Source organism: Lepidothrix coronata, unplaced genomic scaffold (assembly GCF_001604755.1).
Source record: "Lepidothrix coronata isolate B3197 unplaced genomic scaffold, Lepidothrix_coronata-1.0 Scaffold275, whole genome shotgun sequence".
NCBI classification, from domain to species: domain Eukaryota; kingdom Metazoa; phylum Chordata; class Aves; order Passeriformes; family Pipridae; genus Lepidothrix; species Lepidothrix coronata.
In genome coordinates, this window is record NW_016690455.1 from 1,155,861 (window position 1) to 1,182,879 (window position 27,019).

Consider the following 27,019-nt stretch of genomic DNA (forward strand, 5'->3'; position numbering starts at 1 on the left):
CGCCACGCCGCGCACCACGTGGGCCGCGCGCCCGCCGCGCCGCCCAATCGGCGGCCGCCGCCCCTCAGGGCCCCGCCCCCCGCGGCCGTTTTCGCGCCAAAGGCCGAGGGCGGGACCGTGAGGAGGCGGCCCGGGAGCTCCGGGCACAGCGACTCGATCCCCGCCCGCTGCTGGGCTGGCACACAGAACGGGGGCTGCCCAGGGCTTAGGGCTGCGCCAGAGGAACGCGTCCCATAGAAACACACAGCCATAGAGCGTTAGGGGGTTAAATGGACCTTAAAGCCCATCTAGACACAACCCTCCCTGCCCTGGGCAGGGACACCTCTCACTAGACCAGGTTACTCAAACCTTATCCAGCCTGGCTTTGATACCACAACCTCCCTCGGTAACCTATGCCAGTGCCTCACCACCCTCACAGTAAAGAATTTCTTCTTAATATCTAACCTAAATTTCCCCCTCTTTCAGTTCATATCCATTACTCCTTGTCCTCTCATAGGCCCCCTTCAAATACTGGAACCTGCTGTGAGGTCTCCACACAATCTTCCCCAGGCTGCACAGCACCAACTCTCTCAGCCTGTCTCTGTAAGGGAGGTGCTCCAGTACTCTTACCGACTTCATGGCCCTCCTCTGGACTTGCTTCAGCAGTTCCACATCCTTCCTACACTGGGGGCTCCAGAACCACAGGTATGGAGGTGTCAGCTCTGGGCGGCCGCAGCAAGGTCTTCAGCTGCTGTGAAGCTTCCACAGGGCACTGGTTTCCCAGAGAAGAAATCAGCTACAGCAACTGGAGTTAAAACTCCTTTGGTAGTTTCCTCCACTGCTGAGGAAGCCCAGATCCAGGGAATCCTCCCAGTGTGTGCAGAAAGCACTGGGGCAGCTGCTCACTGACCAGACACTCTGGAGGCTGCAGCTCCAGCTGCTGAAGGACTGACACCAGGCGAAAAGGGTGTAAATTAAGCCAGGTGAGGGTCAGGCTGCAGTCTGGACACTTGGCTCCTTGTTGGCAACACAGGATGGTCGAAGGTAACATGTGCCAAGCGGTGCCATGGCTGACAGCCATTCCCGAATGGCAGCTGCTGGCACACGGTGCCTGCCAGCAGGAACCGCTTCAACATCCATGAAAAATTGCTTAGAATTGCTCTGCCACCTGCAAAGTCATTAATCTCTGCCTAAAGTGGGAATTTTGCTGTAATTAAGGCAGCTAAGGGCTCCTTTTCAGTTCTGAAGGCCTTTAAGAAGTGCCAGCAGCACCAGCCTCCTGCAGCACTGTTAGTTCGTGTTACAGTGCACTTGCCATACAGGGAGCAGAGACTGAACTGCAAAATGGTAAAGAAAATAAGAAACTAGTAGAAGTAACTTGGTAATTTTAAAAACACTTGCAGTGAATAAATGCCATGTTTTATGAAATCATACCAATGTGCACAAATTGGTTGTGAGGCTTATTTTAAAAGAATAATTAATCTCAGGTAATTTCTACTGTTTTTTTCATCACTTTTCCTCTACCAAAATAATAAAATCTACAGCCTTCATATGTGGATAAGTACAATATCCAAAGAAGAAACAGTACATAATTAAAATCTGCTTGGGCAAGTTGTGTACTCTAAAAGTGGCTGTCCAGAAAATACCCTGTTTTTCCACAGTCTCATTTTTCCAGGCTCTCTTTGTCCAGGAGGAACACGCATGGTGTATGGGATGGAGGGGGACTGTGCACTCCTGTGGCCTAGGCAAAATCATTCCACCATATGGGATATGCTGGAAACCCAGTATGAACTGGAGTCCCAGGCAGCCATGTGGTTCCACAGTGGACACTGTCAATGTGTTCTCCTCCATCCCTTTGGCAGCAGAGTGCAGGCCACAGCTTGTTTTCACATGGAATGGTGTCCAATACACCTGTTACTGACAGGAACAGGGTGGAAGCACAAAGTTTTCCTGCTTTTCCTCTCCCCCAGTCCCACTGGGCAGGAGCAGGCAGCTGTGTGATGCCCACCAGGGTTAACCCAGCAGGTGTGGGCAGCCATGGGGAGCCAGTCCTGCACTCGGCTGCCAAAAGAACAGCCTGAGCCCCCTTTCCTGCTGGGCAGATTCAGACAGCTCAGCGAACACAGATGGATTTTCACAGGAAAATGGTGTAGTTCAAAACTTCTGAGGCAAACTGAAGCTTTGTGTTTGTTTTGAGCAGACGACTCCCTGGCTATTCCATACCAATGTTCTTTATAGTTCCTTAGTTTAAAAAATGCACTGTTGTAATTACCTTCTGTATATCCTCAAAGAAAATATAACCAAACCTGGTGGAGAGGCAGCAGCCCTGGGGACTCCACATAAACTGCTGAACTTCCTGCAAATTACTGGAAATAAAGGACAATACAGGTTTTCCTTTTTCAGAGTTGCTACCTATCAAAGCAATATAAAGTTCTGAAATTTCAATTTGCAAGGTTTCAAACAAAGTTCTAAGACTCCCACTGAAGTGGGAGTGCAGCTCCCACTAAAGTATCCTGTTAACATGACATTCGGGACAAATGTGCTTTGATTTATGATCACAATTATTTTCTGTTAGCTAAGAGAGACTGTATGAAAAGATTCTGCATACAAAGGAATCGGGGCCTCCATCCCAACCCTTGTTCTTGTGCAGCTCCTGTGAATAAATCAAACTACAGCAGGAGCCTGAATAACTCTTAACAGAATTGGGATGAGTACAGTAGTTACAGCAATGTATGAACAAAACTTGCTGCCAAATCTAGAGCAAGAAACAGTCCTCAGAATACTTTTTTTGTTGGCAGGCAATTTAAGTCAGTAATTTTGCTCCTGATTAGAAGGATGAGCTTCTGAAGTGGAATATATTACCAGTTCTGTATGAACAAAAGTAATTAAATTAAATTCATTCCAGTTGGCTTAGCTGAATAAACAACTGTTTTGAAACTTGGATTCATCAGTAATAAGTCTGTGATGATGAGCTGTGTTTATAATCCACTCAGCTTTGCAAAGTACAACTGGGTACACTGTAAGATTTTCAAGTTAATAACTGGGGCAGATTCCACAGTAAATTAATTACAACAGACTCATAAGCAAAGCTGCAAAGTGTTATTCCTTGAATTGTGTGACTTCTAAACAAGTTTAACTTCTACATTTCCAGTACTTTACCTGACTGACCTTTAGTCTGATTGTTTTCTAATGGAGAACTCTTGTCACAAGACATTAAAATTAAGTCTTGCTCAATGGCAGGTGCAAAAGATGGCTTGCCCTTTTGTGAAAATCTACACAATTTATACACAGCCTCACTGACCTTTCTGTAGCACAGCCAATATGTGACTTCTCTGACATTTAAAAATCAAGGTAGCAACAACACCACAGACAGTCTGAACCGTACCTCCTACTGAAAGCTTTATCATGGAAAATGTTAAACAAAAATTAAGTCAGGAACTACAAATATGTATGAATATTAGATAACTCTACTGCAGTGCCCAAGTAAGGAATTTAATCCTTTGCTCTTTGGCATCAACACTTACAAAAATGTTTTAAATTTGAAAAACAACTCTCAGCTGCAGCCCACACAAGGAAGTTTCCAAGGCACTGGTTCCTCTCCATATGCAGGGCACATCCTCTGGGCTGGGAGGAGGAGGACGAGGAGAAGTAGCTTTGTGCATCACTGCAAACTGAGGAGGTTCAAGTAAGTGATTCATTTGAGAAAAAGGATGTCTAGAAAGAATTTCAGAAGTACTCTTAGAGAAACACCCAATTTCTCTTAATGTACAAGAGTTGGGTTGTGGACAGCATTTATAAATAAAATAAAAAAACCACAACAAACCTGATATAGGCTGGCTTACATAATTTCCTTCTTTTTTTCCTTGGTAATAAGATGCATGGAATCCTTGGTGATTTGTTTTGTTTGTTATTCCAGAGGCTGGATCAGGCAGGAAAACACATGACCTGCTCTCAAATTCATTGTCCATTAATTTTCTGAGAATATTATATATCCCTTGTGTATTCTGGGAGCATGTATAAACTTCTATCCATTCTCAAATAGTAAAATAAAATAAAGAAAAAGTCTTCAGCTTGTATACAACTTTCAAAAAAAAAAAAGGGGGGGAAGAAGATATAATGAAAATAAATTTAAACTTTAGAGTTATTACATCATTAAAAAAACCCCCAAACAAACCTTATTGATTCATTATTATCTTGAGAGAATAGAAAGCAAAAAACAGAAAGACAGATTTGCATCTAATTTACTTTGAGAGATTTATTTCAACCTATTTTCACAATTTCAAACAAAGGCTTCTTGTTAAGAATGTTCTTCTCACCTGCTTCCTACCTGACACTCCTGTAAGTTAACAGTTGGCTGGTCTCCTCCTGATTTTTAAATTTTATCTTTGAGCCCATATTTCAGAATATTCAATCTTGCTGACATAAGTTAAAAATGCAAAATGGTTATTGCATAATTTATTAAAATGTTTAGAAAAATGATACAATTTAATGTGACACCAGAATACTAACTCCAAGTATCACATTTTCATTAAAAACGTGCACAGTTGCCAATACAAAGAGTCCTGATCTGTTAAAATATTTTCCTCTAAATAAACAACTACGGATAAAAAAAATGTGGCACTTCATAAAGGAGAATTTGTTTTTAATTGCATATCATAATGCTCAAATCAATACAGGTTCATGAGGAGCAGGGGATATGCTTGCAATCATATCTGTCTGCAGGGCAAATCTTCTCCAACTTTCAGCAGCAGCTCCTGTCAGGGCGTCAGTCGCTTGGGATCCCGTGGGAACATGGAGGTCTGACGGACATTGTGCAGTCCCAGGTACAACATGGTCACTCTTTCCAGCCCTAAGACAGATGAAAACAACCCAGCAGTGCTGTCAGTCTGTTGTTCAAAACTCTTAAGAAGCTAAAGGTACTTCCCACCCACTGCCAGCCAAACCCACCGGAGGCTGAGGTGTTCACATCAGCGTGTGTGCCTGCGGGAAGGAGCTAAACCAAAAATTGGGGATTTTACATCAGTGCCTTCTGCCATGGCACACACAGCATTTGGAACAGGTATTGACAAGCAATGGCACTGGAGACTCAAGCCTGCTCTGAATCACTTCAGGACTTCAAGGAAGGTATAGAAAATCGAGAGCAGAGGTGGGTAATCAGGAGAACTGTACCTCGGATACAGGAACACAAATAAAGCCCAAACCGGTCTTAACAGCTTCAGAGCAAGAGACACCAAGTGCCATAAGCAGCCACAGCAAAAACCTACACCTGGGTAATTTCATCCCAAATCCTCTGCAGTACAAAAATGTAGATTCACACCATGCATCTGTGTAACTATCTTCTGATGATACCTTCATGATAGTAAGTATTTCACTGGTTGTTGTGTTTTTTCTTCCTGAAATATCAGAGGTTATGTGTGTCCTGAGGAACACAGAAGCACTTCCTAATCCATGGGGCTGTATAAGCACCCCAGCAACGCTGAGGTGAAATCCAGGTGCACCCTACTTTTTCCACACACTGCCTTCCTGTATTAAGATTTCCACCTGGCACAGCCTGAACCCAGTGTTAATTCCCACAGCATCTCCTGTTTGGCTGTTACTTGGCCTGACCTCTGGGACATGCCATACAGAGCGCTTACTCTGCAGAAAAGATGTACCTGCAGCTTCCCTGCTGTCAGTTCTGACTGGCCTAAATCATTTTGGATCATCAGCAAATGCTGCATCTCCTCTGCTCACAAGGACTGCATGACCACCGACACACACACCCTGTAGGTATGTCAGAAGGCAAGTGCAGAAAGACTGAATCAAAGAAATTCTGGTTCTATTGATCAGGACCTACAAAATGTCCCGTTTCCACATACAGGAATAGATTTCATCCTGCCTATGAAAGCAACGTGCAAAACTGTCAGTTGTTGTCATTAAGATGCCTAAAACCTATCTTCTTTTCATTTTTATCTATAAAACACACACCATGACATGAAGCCTCTCAATACCTTTGCTGAAACAACAAGCATCAAGCTGATCAGCAACACTCTGTCAAATCACTGATAAGGCAGAAGTAACCACTTATTTCCCCTCACTGCAGAACAGCTTCCCCAAATGCAGAGACCTGTGGCCGCTGGTACGGTGGTGGCTCTGATAAATCCATACAGAATACAGTACGTTCTTGCTTCCTTCAATTTTCCTCTTGGGTCAGATTTGAAAGTGATGTGCCTGGCTAATGAACTGGCACTTTTTCTTGTGGTCACCTACTTTTTAATCGCCAGATTGTGCCATTAATATTTTGCCTATTTGTTTTATGATGATCCTTGTATTTTAGCTTCTCTCCTGAAATTCTCCAGGATGAACAGCCCCACAAATTCACCTAACAAGGCTGCTGTTATGAATTTTATATAGAACTCTGCTTGAGACTGAGCAGTGTAAGTTAAGCTAACACAGAAGAAAATAAAATACCTATTCCACCCCCACTCACCTATTCCACCCCCTGCGTGTGGAGGGGCACCAAACCGAAAGGCATCAATGTAAGCCTTTATCTTCTCCAAATCTAGAAAGGAAAAATATCTATTTTTCACCTGCTTAATGATCCCCAAGCCAGACATACAAGTGATTACAGGACTGCAAACACACAAAAAAATTTACAAGCTAACAGTGGGGTTTTACTCCTTGAATGTATAAATTATCCAGCAGTATCTAGAAATTATGACAGCAATGGATTTGTTTTACAATTTTTTTTATAACTTTTCAACAAGGAGTTGCAGGGAAACAAACTAATTTCTTAATATCACCACTCTAGATGGTTAAACAGAATTAGATGGATTAACTTTACAAATGAAACAGTACTGTGAGTTTACCACTACGGCCATATAAGAAATTCTGTCCCAAATTCTTCCTCTAAAGGACACCAATTCAATCATGACTTATATTCTCTTAAATGGATTTGTTACCAATGCCATGATGTTTGGCTCTCTCTGTCAGCAGCTGAGGGTCATGAATTCTCTGAGCTCCAGACAGGATTTCCTCCCCTCTCATGAACATATCATAAGAGTTAGAGGTTTTCTGGAAAAACAAAGATGAGTTTATTTCCTACCCACAGTGACTCCATAGGTTGCAAATATGCACCTCTCAGTAACTTCACTTGTGATATTCAAAGTTGTGCAGTAAGAGTACAATATATTAGGAGCTTGCCCACGAATTACAGTCCTTGGGCTCCTTCTCAACAGACTGGAGCTGATTAAATAAACTGAAGTTCATCCACACACCCTTTGACAAGCCATTACACTTGCATGTAGTTATCCCAGCAAAGGATGCTCTGAACATATCTGTCCTGGATTTAGGAATAAACTGTGGAAATGTAAAAAACCATCTTTTATGTTAAAGCGTCTGCTGCCCTGGAAGAATGTTTTTGCCACTTTTCAGTGATGGCAGCAGTGTTTGACCATGGAGATCTCTTCATAAAGCTCTCCCAATCTCTCTAGTATGTTTTCACCAGCAACTGGAAACATTTCCCAAGTTGTGTAACACTGACCTGCTCTTGTTATCAGAATGTTAATTGTAACAGCAGATCACAGGGGGGCTGGAACTAGCTGATCTTCAAGGCCCCTTCCAACCCAAACCGTTCAATGATTCTATGGTCATATAAATGTACTTTATCTATATTGTCAAGTTATCCTTACACAGCATAATTTAAACTGAAAAAAAGAGAAACACATTGAAGCAACAAGGAATTTTACTTACAGGGTTGGCTGGATCTGGCATTGTATAAAAAGGCCTCACAGCAAGAGGGTATTTGTCCAGAATGTAGAAGTCTGTGTCGTACTGAAAGAAGGTAATTTAAGGCAGTTAGAACAAAAGAAAATTACATAAAGAACAAATTACAATAGGAAGACAAAACCAGTGAATCTTTGAAACAAAATTCAAACAAATCTCCCAATAACTTCCCACAATATTGTCTTAAAAAATATGTTATCAATAAAAGTGGTGTATTATGTCTCAATTTTCCAATACTACTTCTAGTGTAAACTTACAAATGTTTAGCAATAAAATGTGTTGCTGTAGCAACAGGTATTTTTTTTCCCCAAAGATCTCATCTTTTCCTATAGATTTAGTCAGAATCTGATTTGGTTTTTTTTTTTTCAATTATAAGAACAGGTTTTGGAACAGACTATCCTGTTTGGTGTACTCAGTACAACATGACAGAAATAAATATAAAAGACTGAAAATGGTGTGAAACAGTTTAACAGTGATTAAGATAAAACTGAGAGTAGATTAAATACACAGCACCAAAATGGGGATGCAGTCAGATAATTAAAAATGGTAATCAGAAACACTTCACAACTTCTGCACGTTCTGAGCCTGCACACTCTATTGTCCATCAGTGTGTAAAAAGCTGGTTTACATGCAGGCATTTATACCAACCCCATGACTCCATGGCATCAGGTTTGAGACATAACAACAAATTTATTCATTCTAAAGTAATTGTTACCTTTTCCTTTACCAGGCGTCCCAGCAGCTTTTCATTAGGAGTGCTGAAAAAGATTATCACCACTAAAATTAATTTAAACATGTATTGGTTATATACTTCATAAAGCCAAAAAGACTTCAAGCTACAGATCTGCTGCACCCTGAGCCTTAGAAAATCTAGTACTTGTTTCTGAATGTTTTGGATTGTGCAGACAGAAATTGCAGAAATAAAGTATATTTATTTGTTTCTAAATATTTTGTATTGGTCCTAAAAATCCCTTAAATTAACTGATATCTAAAGATATTCTTGTTCTTAATAGAACTACTTGCTAGTCACCATATTCTGATTACTGAAGAACTGTGTATTCTATTTCCTATTGCCATATATCTTGTGTACAACAAAAAAAGTGAGAAACACCGTGAGCAGTTGCTGAGGAAATTATTTTTGCTCTATCATGCTCTTATGATTGAAACTTTCTTGGATGCACAGAGAGTTTAACACACTATCCTAAGGGTAATGGATATATTATGGGAAAGAAATGTTTTATTTCATTAAGTGTGTTTAGAAAAGTTGACATATAATCAGCTAATTAAACCATCCTTCAGTAAATCCATGGGAATGCATCAAAACTGCTTAATCACTTTCCTGAGAGGTGGAAGGAAGAAATGGAAAGAGGTTTCTTAAAAGCAAGACCTTGAGACTGAAGAATCTTTTTGTTTAATCCTATTCAAAAACACGTGACAGTTCACATGAAGGGCTGTGACTGACAGACAAACAAACACTTCTTATCCTTAGAAGGTTCAAGTTGCTCTCACTTTATGTTGTAAGTTATTTTCTTTCAGATTTCAGAGTTTGTACCTACAGTCTACGTTAAAAGAAAGGAGTATTTTCACATCCACTCATTTACTTGTCAAGAGACCTGGATATAAGACCTGTTTATTCCTCTAAAAGCTGTGGTTCCTTCTTGGGAGCTGTCAGGTGCAGAGGACAAAACGGACACTTTACTGCCACCTTCCCATTTGTGCACTGCCAAAGTACCTCAGATCCTCCTCATCGCCCATCTCGACTCCAGCCTCCCTAAGCATGGCCACACCTTCACGATATTCCAGCCTCAGAGTTGGCTCCAAGAACTTAAAGGGCTCACATGGGAACTGTTTGCCCACTGTCTGGATTTCAGTTTGGAATCTGTGTATGAGGAAACAAGAAGAGAAGCCAAATACAGAACAATCAAGAACTTGCATCTGATACAGATTTTGCAATGGCACATTGTACCACAAGAGGTCCCTCTTGCAATATAAAAACTGTATTAAAGCCACTTCTGGAGAAATTCTATACAATCCTAATGAAATGTTTCATCCAAGTTAATGCACCTACTTCATACACATACATGTTAATATTTTACTATCACTTCTGTCTAATTCCTTTTGTAAGAAATAATTGACTAGGTAAAATTTTCACAGTCAAGACATTGAGAAATCATCCCTTTGATTTGTAATATTTAGCTGGGTTCTTCTTTTATTTGAGTAATATCCTATTTCAAATATAAACAAGACATTTCCTTCTAGACAGAAGAATATATTTGCATTTCTGCTGGCAAGACAGTCTAACTTGTAAACAAAAGAAAACTTCCTAAACTTTTGGTTTGACTTTTTAATGAGTTATACTGAATAGTGGAAAATAATCTTTGCTGCTATCATGGAACAGATGCAGGCTGGTGTAGTAATTTTTAATCAGAAAAACTTTCTTGTATAGCAAATATTAGGATAATTTTCAAAATAGAACAAGATCATTTCCAAAACAGAACAATCTGTTGTTCTACCTACTACCCGTAGTGCCACAAAAAGACATTTTAAATAATGATGGATCATTTCTGTTAGAAAATCCTTCCAACAGCAAACAGCAACTTTCTCAGTGCAGGCCAGCACACTCCAGGAGATGCTAAAAGTACTTTACTGGCCTATGGTTTGAGTGAACTTTAAAAGTCAGACATGAAAAAATAGCTAAGAGCAAAGCAAAAATGTTTGTTTTGAAGTTCTGTTGAGATTAGATCAGATTATCAATGATTATCTGACAAGTTGAAGATAAAACGCTCACCCACTTCATACCACAGTGCAAGAGCTGTGAAACAAAGAAAGCTCCTCATTAAAAGAAGGAAATGCTCTTCTTACCTTTCCTGAAGCCCCTTGAATATCTGCACCAAGGTATCTGCAATCTCATCTACCACTTCATGATAGTGATAGTTAAAAGCCATTTCAATATCCAGGCCAACAAACTCAGTCAGGTGTCTGTGAGTATTGGAGTCCTCAGCTCTAAATACTGTAAAATTAAACAACAAGAGTTCTAACTGACCTGAGATGATCATTCCATTTGGAAAAACAACCCTGACAATCACATCAGCATTAGAGACATGTTGTCCTTAGACACGAAAACTCCCATTGAAAAACAGAAGGAAAAGCAGCAGCCTCAGAGCATCATTTGAAACAGTGACAGCATTCCTGTAGCTGTGGTGCTCCAAGGATACAAGGCAGACAAGACCCGTGGAGAGGCAGGATCTCTCCTTAGACCCACAGACACAAGTGCAAAAAATAGACACACTTTCAGGCAGGCAACATTTTCAGATTTGAAAACTGCCCTTTTCAGAGGAAGTGGACTTGTACACGTGTGTGTCTTCTGGGATGGTTTTTTTTTTTTCAGATATGAGTGACACAAACATGTCTTCCTATAAACCATGACTCATTTGTTAGTAATTAACAAGAAATTTAAGATCTTCTGCATTTCTTGGAATTTTATTTTTTATTCTATAAGCTGTTATTGACTTGTTTTTCAGCATTTACAGGTTATTTGAGGTCTTAGAGTAAAAAATTTGTATTACCAATTAAAGAGTCCATGCTTTTGAGACAGAGAGAATGGGACTGAAATTATTAATTTTTCATTCTTTATCGACAGCCCAGTTAAAAGTAAGCATGTTCTAAATAATGTTTGGTACCTGCACAAAAGCAAGGGATAAGTCTATATTAATATGCCATTTCAAAGCTAGGTTGCCTATTTTAACTGGTTGGTACTGGGCAGTAAAGGGGCATGGTGAACAGGAAACTATGGCTGCAGTTATGGTGTTTTCCACGTTTTATTAACTTCATCACATGACCCATTTCCAATGCAACTCTGTTTTTCCTCCTCACACCACAGCAGGCATTGGAGAAGAGTATTCCACCCTTATTTCACCATTTTAGTTTTGTTCCAGCAACTTCTCTGTCAACTTTACTCTCATTAGTCGCCTCAACAGCAATTTGTGCTTGGTAAGTGAAACTGTGTTAAGTGAAACCATTCAGAGCTCTCAGTGTGCCTGTTGTCTCATTAGTGCTGCAGCTGCTAAAAGCCATCAGGGCCCACTTCACACGGGTGTTAAAGCAAAGCTTTTCTTACCTGGCCCCACGCAAAAAACCTTGTCAAAGTCAGCACATATACACATCTGCTTGTACAGCTGTGGGGACTGAGCTAGGTAGGCACTGGTTTTGAAGTAGGACACAGTAAACACATTGGCTCCTCCTTCACTGGCAGCTGAAAAGCAAATGCTTTTATAAGTAATAACTAAAATAAAACAGTAAAAAATACATTAGAGAGAGAACGACAGATAACTGGGCTAACATCCAGAGATCAGAAAGAGATTTTTCTTCAAAGTATATTAGAGGAAAAAGATATATTTGCATGCATTCATGCCAAGGGAAATTTTGCAGTTTAGGACTGTCACACCTTGTCTTACAAACCTGCAAATTTAGTTGGGGTAGTTTAAAACATTACTGTTCCCAGCTGCCCTTCACCTTGGAGGGTGTGTACCACCCCATCTACCTGCAGCCCAGGACTCTGTGGCCACCAAGCTCTGTGGGTGACACAGCCTGCCAGGGGGGACTGCAGAGCCTGAGCTCAGACTGCATATCCTGTTTTGCCCAGGACCATCCTCTCTAACTGAAGGCATTGATACCTCTCACAGCCAAACCCACTTCACCAGGGGCCACGTGCCAAAGGTATAAAGCTTTTCTCAGTTTGAGGCAGTTTTCATAGACAGTCAGTTACCTTGAGAGCACAGGAACCAAGAACACGTCATTTGTGTCCCTCCTGCAAACTGCCTGCCACAACTGCAGCGCTTCACCTGCCACTCCCCAGGGTGGGACAGGAGAGGTGCACTGGCCTAACTTGCTAACAAAACACGCCACAGCAAAAGATTAGTTAATCAACTTTGAAAGGTCTGATGTTAATCTGACTCTAGGTAAAGTACTTATTATTATTACTGACCATTCTAGTGAGATTAATGTTTCTTTTCTTTCATCACTACTCCCACTGATACAGTTACAGTGAATATTTACAGTTATTTTTCAACTGAGGTAACTTTCAAAACCTCAGATCTTAGGACAGCCCCGATGTTTAAATTTGAAGTTCAGTGAGGATTGTATTGACTTGGTTAATGTTACAAACTCCGGCCTCATTCAAACAATAGGATGCTTGCTTGCCTGCTCTCAATGGTACACTGAGCAGTAAGAATAGCACACTTCCTCAAAGGTGCTGCATAAATAAACTACTTGGGAGTCTTTTAGTACTTCAGACTGCCTTAACTGTCTCTGTAGGAAAAAAACTTATCTTCAACATACTTTCCATGTTGAAAGAATAGCTGTTTACATGGATTTTGTTAAAAAGCTCATTTTTTTATCTCAACCAAGAGCTGCCTTCAAAAATATAAATACAGAAGTATAAAATTCAGGAAGAAAAATGTATTTATTTAATCAATGTACATGCAATGAGAACACCACAAATATTTTGCCCTGATTTTCCATGCTACGTGTCTTAGTGGAATCAGCAAAACCTCAAGGAACACCAATAAGCCAATTTGATTTTTGAAAACAATACAGCAAATCAACAACAGAACTGGAAGCAAAATATGCATTTCCAGACTTTAAGTTAGGTTGAAGCTGTTATGCCACATTTCCAAAAAGAAAAAGGTATCCCAGCACCTTCTATTTAGCCATGAGCTCATTGCTGAAGAAGTGACATATTGTATATATCATATTTTATACCATCATATGTATATTGTAACTTCTTTATGACGGAATCTGCTTTTAATCTAAATTAGAGTGGGTTTTTGTTTTGTATACTGAGAATGGAACTGTCAGTGCCCAGCAGTAAGAACACTGGAAGAACAATGCACATGATCAGACACCTGTATTTAGCAAATTAAAACTTAATATGCACTGTGGAATACATAAATGAGGTATATGTAATACCTGTCTTGTCATTCTTTTAAAATCCAAAGTCAGGAGAAAAGGAAAGAACAACTCTGACACCAGCTACGAGTTTGCTATGAGCATCTAAACTAGAAATGAAACTTCATGTTTTTAAAATAAAAACTTTTTGGCAGATAGGAACACCGAGCAAGTGTAAAACGAGCACACCTGGAGCTGCTGGATCACATATACAATACCTGAAATGATTTTGGGAGTCTGAATTTCCACAAATCCCTTGCGAATAAGAGTTTCTCGGAAAAGCTGACAAATACCAGACTGAAGGCAGAAGATTGCCTGACTAGTGGAGGTCTATAAGAAGAAGATAAAATAATGAATCCTAAGTTAGTTTTTCCTGACTCTATTACTTTTTCTGGGCAGCTGGAAGGATGAATCTCTTCCCTTAGGAATACTTGATTACCATATCTGCCCAAACAGCAAAACGTGCAAATCAGTAATTGTTTATTACACAAAAAGAAACAGCAGAGGAAACAAGAGAAATTATTCATTTCAATTTATGGCATATTCAGTTATAAAGGAGGCACTGTGGTCGATTCTGCATTTTAAAAAATAACTGATTTATGAGATGTGCTTCTGCAAATAAAGGTTTTATAGTAAGAAATTGAATAAAAGCACTAAACCTATTAAGAAGCTTTCAGCACAGTGAACTAGAACAGCTGCAGTAACATACAGAGCATGATAAAAGCAAAGTCATCTGTAACTTACAGAAGGTAGAAAGGTTTGTCTGTTAAAGGTTACAAACACAACAGGCTACAAAATTCATGTGAAAACACAGCCACATGTTAACCAGGTACAACACTGCCTCAAAAACATCCCAAAAGCAAGGGCTAAACTCCCAGCATTTCAACAGTCCACAGAACACCTGTTCATATGAACTGCAATTCTGTCTTTTCTTACTCTTAAAAAGTGCATTTAGCTGAAAACAGAAGTAGACTAAGCTGAATTGATCATCACCTTTTTGTTTATGTAAATGACACAACTGAGCTACTTCTCTGGTTAGCACATACCTACACTAAATGTTCCTGTAACACTTGTGGCATGAAGAAGAACAAAACCACCTTAGTGAACATTGCAGAGACTGAGAGACGTCAGCACCGAGCCCATATCTGATTTTGGGCTTGCAGCATTTCAAACGTGACAGTGAGCAACCTAAAAGGGTACAAAGAGTCAAACAAATTCCTGCAAAGGACCCAGAGAGCGGCTCTTTACGCCAACCTGCGTCACAGCACTGTTTACTTCTCCTTTCTGAAAGGTACCCAGCTCTTCAGTTAGGGTAAGAAAAGACTTGTGGGCTTTTTCACATGACTCCTACCAAACCACAAAACAAAAAACCCCCAACCAAAACAAATTATATAAGCACCCGAATTCAGACAGTCAGTCAGGAGAAATGCCGAAATAGAGCTCCATCCACCATCCCTGCAAGATAAAGATATCCCTTCACCAACACAGCCGAGGAGAAAACTGCAGGGACGCTGCAGATCTGCAGCAATTTGGGGCTGTCTGCCGTTTTAGCTGACCAACGAAATATCTCAGGGGTGTAAGTGGTTTAGACTAGTAAATAATAGCTGGCAGTTCTCACTGTCTGATAGCACAAACCACAGCCGCTACTCCAAGTGTTCAAAATGAAGGAAATGAGGTTTTTGAGCAACAGTTACAAAAGTACCCTCAAAGTTTTTCACTTTTTTTACGTTGGTCTCCCAGAATCAGACACGTGCAAAGACTCTGCCTGAGTTCTGGGCAAAAACTTGGCAGTGACACATCAAAGCACCAGGATCACTCAAAAGATTTTTTTTTTTCTTAACCAGTTCCTACTTAAAAGGTGAAAGACATTTTCCAATTTAAAGTCATGTTTGGGTTTACCAATACAGTTTTTGATGAATCAGACACATTTCTGAAAATGCTAATAGATAAAATCTGTCACATTTATTTAAAGTGGGGTAGTTGGCAATGCCTCCTCTACCCTTCTGATGAACCCAACTCCAGTTTCATGCCAGAGAGGTGAGCATGCAGTCCTGAGTCACACACTCCCAGGAAAAAGAAGAATGGTTGCTAAACCCAATCTGAAAGCAATTACTTGGTCTGACCTAAAACTGTGCACAGAAACACAGCCAGTCAATACCTAGCACAGTTCTGCACTAACAATGGTTTGTCAGGCAGTAACTCCTGGCTTTTGTGAGGATGCAGGGCAAAGATTCTGTCTTCCCAAGCCATCTATAATGATAAATTATGCTTAGAAAAAGTATTTATGAAAGCAGCCAAATTCACAGAACTGGACACTGAAGCTTTTATTTAACTACAGACCAGGAACAAGCAGCAATTCTCTGTACCTCAAATTGGATCTGACAAGACCACTCTTCTTTCACCAAAGGTGGCTGAGTTTCAGTGTCCATTCATTCACAGACTGCCAACATGGATAACTGCTGGGAATCTGTGATACTGCAGTCTCCTTGTAAGGATTAAACAGCCCAACAAGACATCTGAAATAAGCTCCGAAAGAACTGCACCTGCCAATTTGCAGTGTAAGTAAATCAATGACCTCAAAAGTTTCATGTGACACAACTTTCTGAAGATTTTAAAGATGGAGAAAAACTTTTCAGATGTAATTAAATTTTTTGCACTGGTATGGTGTTCAGGACAAAAAGCAAATTAATTCATCTGAAGAAAACAATTCAGTAATTGAGATGCTGGTATATGTATTAACAAGTTTGTACAATGGTGGGTAACACAGAACTTCCACACTTTGTACAATACAGCAAACTAAAGACAGAGACAGCTGCCAAAATTAATTGCTTTTTACCTTTCCCTTAAAAAAGATCTTGCCATGGCACTCCTTTCCTGCAGTGTTTACTCCAATATGAACTCTCCCACATACATACTAACAAACTGTTTTACACCTGAGACTATGGCAAAGATAGTAAATATTCCTTCAAGAGTTAAGCAGAAAGAGAAACACACCACACCTAAATGTTGCTGCAGTTAACACTTAACTGCAACATGTTATGTTTTAAAGTTCATTTTACAGGAAAACTCCTTATTTTTAATGATCACCTGTGTTACACACAGCAGAAGAAGAACATTTAGCTAATGATGCTGCAATACAAGTTTCAATCACAATCTCACCCTAATTTCACCTGTGTGTTTATTATTCAGATGCTACAATGGAAGATATTAATAATAACAACTGAGTACTGTAAGCAAGATTATAAAAACCATTATTTCATCTGGCACAAGCTCTGTTGACAGAACAACAGCAATGCACGAGGCCAAATGTGTTTCAGTGGAATTGAGGGCAGTTCACACCTCAGGTGATTGTATCTCACAGAGCTGAGACCCAGGCACAGACATGCCAAGTTGAACTTTTCTTTTTTACTCTCACCTCAGCTCTAGAATTTGTTCTGCTCTCTCCTCCTTTTTGCTTTTCTGCTTGCCTGCTGTAACTAGCTATCTTCCACCACAAACAGCCACTAAGTACATAGTTGGCTAAATAAAAAGGGAAAATATTATTTTAAATAATGTAAATAATTCTGCCATTCCTTTACTACATATAGGACAAACGAAGGTTTTGCTAGGAAACAGAATCTGTACTAAATAATATTTTTTAACTCCAAAGTGACTGAAGTTATTTTTTATTCAAATTACTTATCGTATAAGAAGAATCTATGAAGTTTGTTGTCTAAACAACTGGGACTGTGTATGTCTTCAGTACCCACAATAAAATAAACTGCACATCTGCTTGTTCATTACAGCTTGAATTCAGCCAGGGAAAGCACAGCTTTTGCAATGAGTAAATTGAATTTGACACAATGAAACCAAGCTTGAAGTAATCGAGTATTTTGAAAAAAGTGCATTAAGATCAGTGTACAGTTGGATTATCACATGACATAGTTTGACATCCATAAAGTACTAAAGATACAGTTTAATGTTTATGCTCTGCCCTGAGCAGCATAAACAAGATAGTACTGACCCTGAAAAGGCTACAATTTGGTCTCAATGAGCTGTGCATTAGCAGACACAATTACAGCACCAGGACTGCAAAATGCATGTAATTCAAGCCAAATTTGGACAGATACTGCTGAGATAAAAGCTCTGCTGAACATCAAAAACAAGCCAGAGCAAGGACATCAGTCAGGTCCATTGTAAAACTGAATGCACCTGAACTGATTTTTTTCTTCAGAGGAAGAAAAACTCAGAAGCAAAACCTGAAAATCAGTGTTTCACTGGTCTTTTCTTCACTGAGTTTCATCTACCACAGAACTTCATGAAATATGATTGAAGTAGGTGTTTTTATAGACATGGGAAGTCTCCACACCACAGAACACTGCAGTTAAACTTAAGAACAGCAGAAAAGCAAAGATTTAAAACACAGCCAGTGCTCCACTTTGCCTTCTTTAACTGTTCCAGTAAGTGAAGGGTAAATCAAACATCTCTAGAATCAAGTGGTTTGACTTTCATTCAGCCACCATGAAAAATCGATACTTAGGTCAGCAGTGGTTTCCTCACAGTCACCTGTGGTTATGTGTAAGAAAATCTGGTCTGTGCAAGGACTTTTCCTTCTTCTTACCAGCTCTCCTTTCTCCACACCCCTGACTTTTTACTCCAAGTGTGTGATCTGTATTTTATGAGTTAACCCAGCAGGAACAGGTTCATTCTTCCTTAGTCATCCTTCCTTGAAAATGATTTTTAAAACCCCTCTGCACTAAATAATCACAATTTTCTCTACATACATCAGAATAACAACTACAGCAATAGCTTGGGATCTTGGCATTTAAGTACTTCCCATCCCTAACCTAAAAAAAAAATGCCTATCAGACACTTCTGAGAGATCTCTGTCAGCAACCAAAATGCAAGATTGTTAATAGTTCAGAGCAATTTTCACCTGTACACAAGTATGGAAGTCTTGCAGTTTTTGTAGAACACTTTGCATATTACAGCTCCACTAATGTAATTGCCTTATTATTAATTTTACACTCCTGCATCATAATCAAGCTGTCCTCCATATACATTATAGCTGGATGGAGTGATGCTAGTTTTGGAAATCCAGTCTTTTTTATTCATGCAGTAACTGAGTTTCACAGCTCCATGTTATCATGATTTGGCCCTATCCAATGAATTCCTTGGTTAATCACTACTTAAAATTAGTTAAATGACTTAACTACTTTAAATACTGCAGTGAAATGGACAAAAATAATTTTAGTTTTATACTGAGGACTTTTTTAATCCAAGCCCAGCCAAGATCTATGCATTTAGCTTGTTAAATCTTCCTCCAAGAAATAGTATCTCTGTTTTTGATGTTCAGTGACCCCCTTCTTCCTTAGAAAACTGGGGCACTGAGGAGAAGAGAACCAGATGATATCTGTGGTTGGACTTCCTCCTTCCTCCCACACTCATAGGAACAGATCAGCACAGCACCTCTATTAGATCTGTTCTGTTAGCACCTCTTCCCTGTTGCCCATGATCTGGTTTTCCTAGAAGGAAGAGCTATGGCAGAGCAGTGGCCAGCAATGGTTTCAGTTCACACACCATATTTTCCTCTCCTCCTTAGCACATGCCTACTTGAGCAGTGCATTGGAAACACCAGGGGCTCTTTGAGGTCCCATTTGTACTCCAGTAGCTCCTGTCTACAGAACCAAATCACTGAAAATCAATGACTGCTTTTTGGGTTTCTTTTCCAGTTCTTTTGAAGGACAAACTGCCTTTGTACCCCCACTCTTGTGATTCCACTGCACACAGTGCTTAGGATGTGAACATACATATAAGCACATGTTCTCACTGGGATGTCCCCTTTCTCCATTAAATACCTTTCCTGCTTACTCAGCATTCCCTTTAAAAAACACAGATCAAAGTAACACAGAATTATTTGGAATCTTCTTTTGCAGAAGCAAAGCTCCTGCAGTACAAACAAAGCAAACTAATGAGTAGGCAGATGCCCTCAACTGCATTCCAGCCAAGGATACCTCCATGCCATTTTTCAGCCAGTATTTTTAACCTTTATTTCCCTTTGTATTACTTCTCTGTTCTCTTTGGGGCTCATGGCTCTTTCCAGTTTATTATTTTCATTAATTTAATGGATTTTCTTAAGTTTCTCTAGAGTGCTGTTGATTATTTTTATTCATCACCAGAAGTTCAAGCAAAGCTTGCACTTGCAGCATCCCAGAGCTCTCCTTTCAATTTAGTACACTGCCTTACCACTACTGCAAGCTGATGATCCTTCAAATAAATGATTTTCACTTTCAATCATTAGTACAGAATTCTGAAAGGCTTAATTTAAGACTGATGAAGAGACCAATATGAGGAGATACTGAGTAACCTGAAAAGTAATGGCAAATTGAAGTTACTCAGCAGTATACATAAGCTCAAGTGAAAAGCAAATAACTTTGGTCCAAGTAAAACAATTTGCACAAGTAGTTTTTGTTGTTGAAATAAGGAGATCAGATGCTGAAATGCTCTAAGTATCTCAGTGCCAGAAGTTTTCCAAATTTCCCCATAAGTGACTTTTGTGTTTCATTTCCCAGCCCATAGACTGATTTACTGAGAAACTGCCATTATCAGAACTGTGTACACCAAAAAATGAGCTAAGCACAGTGTTCATTCAGTGAAAAGTTCATTAAAATTTTACTGTGGGAAAAGGTGGGAAAAGGCCAGGATGCCTCCTGTCAGTAAGAATGGTTAGTTACTTACACATTTAGTGTTAGCTGCTGTTTTATCAAAAAAGAATCAAAATTCTGTAAGTAATTTAGTAGATGTTCTTTTGCAGCCGACCAAAAAGAGTAAATATTTGGGAGCTCTATGAATTCAGAGAAGGCTGTGCCTCTATGACCTGGATGAAGAAAGGTGTTTCAAAAAAATAAAAGGAAAATACATGAATGTGGAAGAAACAAAGAGCATGAGACTGGCATTGGGGCCTGGCACAATTTCACTGCCAGGACATGCATTACAGCACCTCTATAGCACTTAAACTTCCATCTTATACCTCAAAAGTGAGCTCTTCACAGGTTTTGGGTATCAAAGACTACATCCAAGAAAATATGCTGTCTCTAAATTGTCCCTTTTCAGTCACCTTTGACTTCTGTAAATAAAAGCCCTGTCGTACATGGCCACATGTCAAATACTAAATGTTCTCCTTCAAACTCCTAATACCTGTTCTTTAACTAATGTCAGTAGAGGTGAACATTTAGGATTCAAAAACCCTGTGTTTTCACAATACCACTCACAAAAATATCTTGCTTATTTTTCTTCTGGCCAACAAAACACTTCCATCAAATCCATGAGTTTTCTCGCTTCATGGATTAGAAATGTGAAGAATAAACACTTGCAGGCAAGCAAGCAGCACAGTATGTTCCTTACCCTCAGATCAATGATTCTGTTGTCCAGTCTTGTATCTTGGTTTACAGTAGCTCTTCCATCCTAAACACATAGTGCAAAAACACATAGTGAATACACATCCAAAAAATAAACAATACTCCAACAAAACAAAATTAACGGAGAAAAATTAGGGTTACTTCTAAGTTCAGCAGAATTTCTAGATCATTCTAGAAAAAACATACAGCACTGGTAGCATAGCAAAGGTAAAGGTGCAACTTCTCCCAGAGGTCACAGAGGAACCCAACTATGAGGACCCAGCAGAAACACATGCAAGACTAGAAACCCTCTGGTTTTGAACTTCTGCTGCAGTTCTCTATCAGAGCTATAGAGATGTTGGAGACAGCTCTGGATAACATAAAGGAAATAAAATGCAAGCCTGACAAACCCCCAAAATCACCACACTAAGGAAGCCGCTTTCATGCTTTTGATCAGCTACAAAGACAATAAAAGGCACTTGAGGATGCCAAGGTTTCACCTCCTCTCCTTCCACCTCTGGCCGCACAGCATCGTCCAGCTGCAGGGGCAGGCGGGGCTCAGCGGAGCTGATCACATAGATCTGAAAGCGAGAGAGCACAGAAATAGCTGAGGCTCTGGGACTGACAAAGGGCTATTTCTGGCACAGACCTGAAACGCTGTTTGCATAGGCTGTGATTTTATTCAAGTGCTGGAGATACATGGGTGCATTCTCATGACAATACTGGAAATGCTTAGTTCTTGCTTTCCTTTTGAAAGATCAAAAATATCCTTTTTTCTTCTGAGAAGCACCAAGTTTAGCAAGCACATACTGCCTGAGGGACGAGGCTCTTGGCATCAATGCCAGCTCTGAAACTAGGAGACTTCACCGAGTTCTAGGTTCTGATTCCAGCAGGATCATCCTGTTCTTCTTGTTGTTAATGTATTATTTACTTATCATCTGATTAGATCTGAAAGAGCTATTTCAGGTTGAAAAATTTATGAGACACCTAAAATACAATCAGAGAATGAAAAACAGCTTGCCCTGCCTTACAGCCTAGTTACAAGAGCAGTGAATTCGATGTTCTTTAAGAAAAATCAAGCGTATGACAACCTGCACACATATTAAAACATGTTTCTTCACAATCTGCAGGTTTTCCCCAATGCTAAAATTTACCTTACTGCTATAATAGCCATTGTACTCTAGCCCTGGGGCCACTGTGTTTCAGCTGTATTGCAGGCAGAGTTTGCTTAAAAGCCTTTAGAAGGAAAGGATATTACATAAAGGTTTAAATATGCTTTCTATTTAAACAAATTATAAAGTTGCACTTCCTCCACCCCTACAGCACGAGCTCCAGGAATTTTAGATTTCAAAAGCTCCCATACTGTTAAGCCAGTGAGAGTTTATTTCTGCCCTGAGTTCTGTATTTCACTCCATTGTATTGAGGGGAAGATTGTAACTCTGATAAAGAAGAAACTGCTGACTTGCACTTAAAAAGAAGCAGACTTTAGTCCAGTATCTGCTTCAGTTAAGAATCAGAAATGAGAATTACAAGCTTTTGTACCCAAATTGTTCTACGGAGATACTTTATTTTACTTGATACTGCAATTCAAATGGCACATAAAAATAGGAAAATATAAAACCCAAATAAGTTAAACCCAGAAATGTTTAGTGTTTACATAAGATACACTGAAATTTGTAGTTTAAAGGAGTTTATTTCTCTGGCATGGGATTCCTTACTGACAAATATATGCAGAGAGTCAATCTCAACAGATAATTTATGAAACAATTAACCAGTGTTCCATTTGCTCAAACATTTACCCTTTGAACATGAAGCTCAACATCTTGCTGAGTACAACCTCCGACTTTCTGAAATGCTTTCCTCACAACACCTTCCACATCCACAATGCTCTCCTTGGTGATGCTGCCAAGAAAGAGAGGACAGAAGGGTTACTGAATTCCATGGCACTGCAGCAGCCTCAGCACTGGGCACCAGCACGTTCAGGTACTGCATGGACTGCTGAAAACAACAGAGTTAAGGACCTTGGTGAAGTTACTTTTATATATATAATAAGCAAGTAATGAAGGACTCTGCTAAAATACTCCCAGCCACAATGAATTCAAGCTGGGATGGAGGACTTGTGAGGGAAAGAATGATGATTAAGCTCAGTGCTGTCCCGTTCTTTGTGTGTGAATACACAAACTGACAGTCACAGCTCTTTTTCTAGGCCAGGGACACTCTTGCATGTGTCAGCTGATGCAATTATCTGAAAGATGTGCCTTCCTCAGCTAAACAACAAACTGAAGGGAAGTCCTAGAACTAGAGGGGAAAATCAAAACTGCTCTAGCTTGTTTAAACTACAGACTTGTTACTGAGAGCTGCAAGATGCTTCTAAGTCATTTTTTGGCGACAGGGGACATCCTAATTGCTCTCCACTACCAGTCCCTAATAGTACATTAAAACACCACATACCCTCCAGAAAGTCTTCCAAAGATATGACATAAAGCATGTCTGCTATAAGCAAACAGTAACAAAAGCCTCAAGACTCAGAGGTGAGAAAAAAAATTTGTATGAGGTTTTTATTTACATATTTAAGGTACTGGAATTTAAACCAGTAATTTTCTACAGATACACTCACCCTCACTGGAAATATATTTTCACTCTGTCTCTTTGCTAACAGGCTTACGAAAGGCCAAATATCAGAAAATATTTCTTCCCTTTTTACAAAAAAATGTTACAACTCGTCTTTCACTCCTCGGGCCTCCTTGAGAAGGCTGAAAAGCACTTCATGAACATCACTTGAGCACCCAAATCCTCAGACAGCAGGGAAGTATCAGGCCCACAATTTAACCACAAATAATAAGAAGTGAGCGAGGATATCACTGGACAAGCTGGTCACTGCTGGTCTCGGCAAAGCAAAGAGCCATTAACAATCCTCAAGTTCACAGGGCTGGTGCTTCTTTTACTTTGAGTAAAGATGATAAAAGTCTTGAAAAATCTGATGACATTGAAGCAACAGTAGAAAATTCAAGCATCAAAAGTCTCAAAACCGAACGGTGGCACTGTAAGTAAACTCTGAATAACTTAAAAAAAAAAGCCAAATTTGAGCATTTTAGTTGATTACACTGTTTCTTTGATGGTAATACTTTCAGGGGATAGAACTCATTGGCAGCTGCTCTAAAAGTTATAGACCATGGTGATTCATATGCTTGCCTTTCTTAACCATTAGGTAATTCTACCTACTGCATAAAACTCGTGAGCAGTGTGTGCTTCTGGTACATTTACACTTTAAAACAGTTGCTCAAATCATGACTAAATTTGTCCAAAGCAGAGGTCGAGAGCTGGTTTTAAATCAGAACTCACTCAGTTATGGGTGAGCCTCCATTCATCTCCATCATTTTAGCAGAGGCAACAAATTCAAGAAAGGGTAACTAAAATATCACCAAGTGCTTAGAAGTACACTCTCTTACAAATGACTGTTTAAAACTCCTTAAAAAGACTGTGGAACCAATACAGTGCTTTGGATGCAAGAGAATGTGATGATAACAAATGCACAAAGAATAAATGATGCTGAAACTGTCATAAGTGTAACTATAAATCCCCTCTGCTTTTCAAATAGGTGAATGTTTAAAAGAAAGTTTTATTCTCCTGTGAACTTTTTTCCCCAAACAGTTCTCCTCTGTCTATTTTTCCCCCGCTTCGTTTTCCATGTCAACACTTTGGCAAATGTCCAGAAAACACCACTAATGACATGAAGAGCAGTGTCTTCACCAAAAATGTAAGTTTCTAATCTGCTGAATAAAAGCCCTCCCACTAATAAGTGCAAATAATGTTTTAGACTTACTGAAGGAAATTCTTTGCGTTGCGGAAAAAAAAATGGTTAAATAGAAAAGTGTTGTGTGATGGATTCACAATCAGATTACTGATCCCATGGCTGAGAACTGGTGTGAGTGAAGTCCTTACAGAGCTTTGATCAGAACATGCAAGGAATTCAAGACATCCAAAATGGTATCAGCTTAAAAGCACAGGAAGACACTGACTTTTACATCACTTTTACACATTGTAACTGCAATATTGCTTTGCAAACTTGCATAACAGAACTTATCTGAATGTATGATAAAATGAGCTTTGTCTCTCTAAACTGGAGTTGCAAATAAAATGTGTTTCTTCATCTGGACCATACTTTAAAACTGTAGCATTCCTTAGGAGTTACATTTGCCATAATTTTAATTGCTAAATTAAACTATGTAAATCCCTGTATCCAAATATGCTTGGACACAAAAGCACTATGAAGGTTTCTGCTGCATATGACTCATATGAGTACATCTTTGTACTCACAAACATTCAACATCTCCTCTAACTTTCATTTGATAAATAAAAAATGTGCTTTTTCTCCTTAAAACTACAGATTTAATCAGGAATGGAAATAAAAGCTGTTGTTTTGAGTTCTGTTTGAACTCAGCAAGATCTAGAGCTGCAAAAATCAGAAGTCCCTAACAAAGGGCATCAAACACAAACTTCAGAAACCTAGAAGGTGCTGCTTTGATCCCAACAGGTAATTCCAATAATGTTACTGAAATGGTAATTTCAGGTCAAGTTACAAGAAGAAACAAGAAGTTTTAAGGAAATGCCAGTAAATTTGTTTTCCACAGCAGCAGGACCAAGTCATCTGGGTGATTTTTGATAAAATTCCCCTGGGGAACAAAAAAACCCCCAAACACGCCAAAAAAAGTGAACAAGTAGCAGAAAAGTGTGACAAAGTTACCACCATTCCCAAAGAAGACAACAATATTAATACCTGTAATTAATATTAGCAAGGACTAGAAACTCAATTAGTTTAATAATAAATAAATTAATAAATAAGTGCATCATTAAGAAAGATGGCATCTTTACATTGTTTAATATTTAAAGAAGCTACTTGAGTAAGAGATTTATGATGTCCAATGCTAAAAATATTTCTCTGTGTAGTAAACCACTTTACATGTAATGGTCCAAAAAATCAAGACTATAATTACTGAAGTGTCCACTAGATGCCTTTTTATGTCCCTCTTAATTATGTGCATGTCTATTAGCCAAGACTTTCTCTTTCAACCACAGGATTGCATCCTTGCAGCCTGTATGGCAACATCTTTCACCAACAGCTTTGTGTTGCAAGCTGAACCCTGTGCTGAGGTGAAGAACAATAAACATTTTCTTGATCAAAAGTCTGAAGAATAGGAAAAAACTTGGTTATTTATAGATTTTAAGTAGAAAATATTTTAATTCATCTGTAGCATCTATACTTACTCAGGCATTTTCTTGTTTTTACATCTGTAAGCACTCTGCATTAATTACTATATTAATACATTATTAAATCTAAAAGTATTAAATAATTGGCATAAAATATAATAATCAATGATACTTTATGTGACTGCCAATGAAAGCTGAAGGCAATGGAGTTTACTTTTAAAAAATGAATTGAGAGTATAAACATACTGTACTCAATGAGAGCAACTGTGATCCTGCCTGCACAGACAGAGCAAGTATCCATGAAGCCCCCTGAAAACTGGCACTGTACTCCTGAAGGTCAGGTAAACACCTTATTCTCTTCATTCTAAAAATATAATAATCTGTTTCTTATACCAACATTCTAACACTTGGTTGAACCCCACTACCTTCTGGGAAAAAAGAAGCCTGTCTGCTTTTAAAGATTTTAAGTAACAAAATCCAGCATGCATTTTTAATAACTTTTACTGAAGAAACTCCACTTTATTTCCCTTCTGCATTTCCCCAACTTCATCCTCTGTTCACTGCAACCTGTCACACCTTTGTATCTCTGACTTAAGAACCCTCCATTGGCAGAAAATCTTCTTGCATAGGTACCATCAGACTGGGATTTAAATCATTAATTTCCCTAGGACTGAATAGTTTTCGTTAGTCTCACAGAAAGGCAGATTTGCCTGAGTGTAGATCATTTTATCGTGCAACTTCACCAT

General features: G+C 39.2%; 1 protein-coding gene across 1 annotated transcript in view; it reads right to left on the reverse strand.

Annotated features, from left to right (window-relative positions):
• Positions 1 to 4,419: 4,419 nt before the first annotated feature.
• Positions 4,420 to 27,019, reverse strand: part of DARS (aspartyl-tRNA synthetase) — a 36,570-nt gene continuing 13,970 nt past the window's right edge. The window contains exons 5-16 of the mRNA XM_017836342.1: positions 22,865 to 22,967; positions 21,566 to 21,646; positions 21,073 to 21,132; positions 13,908 to 14,019; positions 11,861 to 11,995; positions 10,606 to 10,753; positions 9,476 to 9,622; positions 8,459 to 8,501; positions 7,711 to 7,791; positions 6,921 to 7,032; positions 6,449 to 6,520; positions 4,420 to 4,828 (exon numbers count right to left, since the gene is read on the reverse strand). Of these exons, the coding sequence (XP_017691831.1) occupies positions 4,737 to 4,828; positions 6,449 to 6,520; positions 6,921 to 7,032; positions 7,711 to 7,791; positions 8,459 to 8,501; positions 9,476 to 9,622; positions 10,606 to 10,753; positions 11,861 to 11,995; positions 13,908 to 14,019; positions 21,073 to 21,132; positions 21,566 to 21,646; positions 22,865 to 22,967 (1,186 nt within the window). The 3' untranslated portion in view covers positions 4,420 to 4,736. The remainder of the gene's footprint in view (positions 4,829 to 6,448; positions 6,521 to 6,920; positions 7,033 to 7,710; positions 7,792 to 8,458; positions 8,502 to 9,475; positions 9,623 to 10,605; positions 10,754 to 11,860; positions 11,996 to 13,907; positions 14,020 to 21,072; positions 21,133 to 21,565; positions 21,647 to 22,864; positions 22,968 to 27,019) is intronic.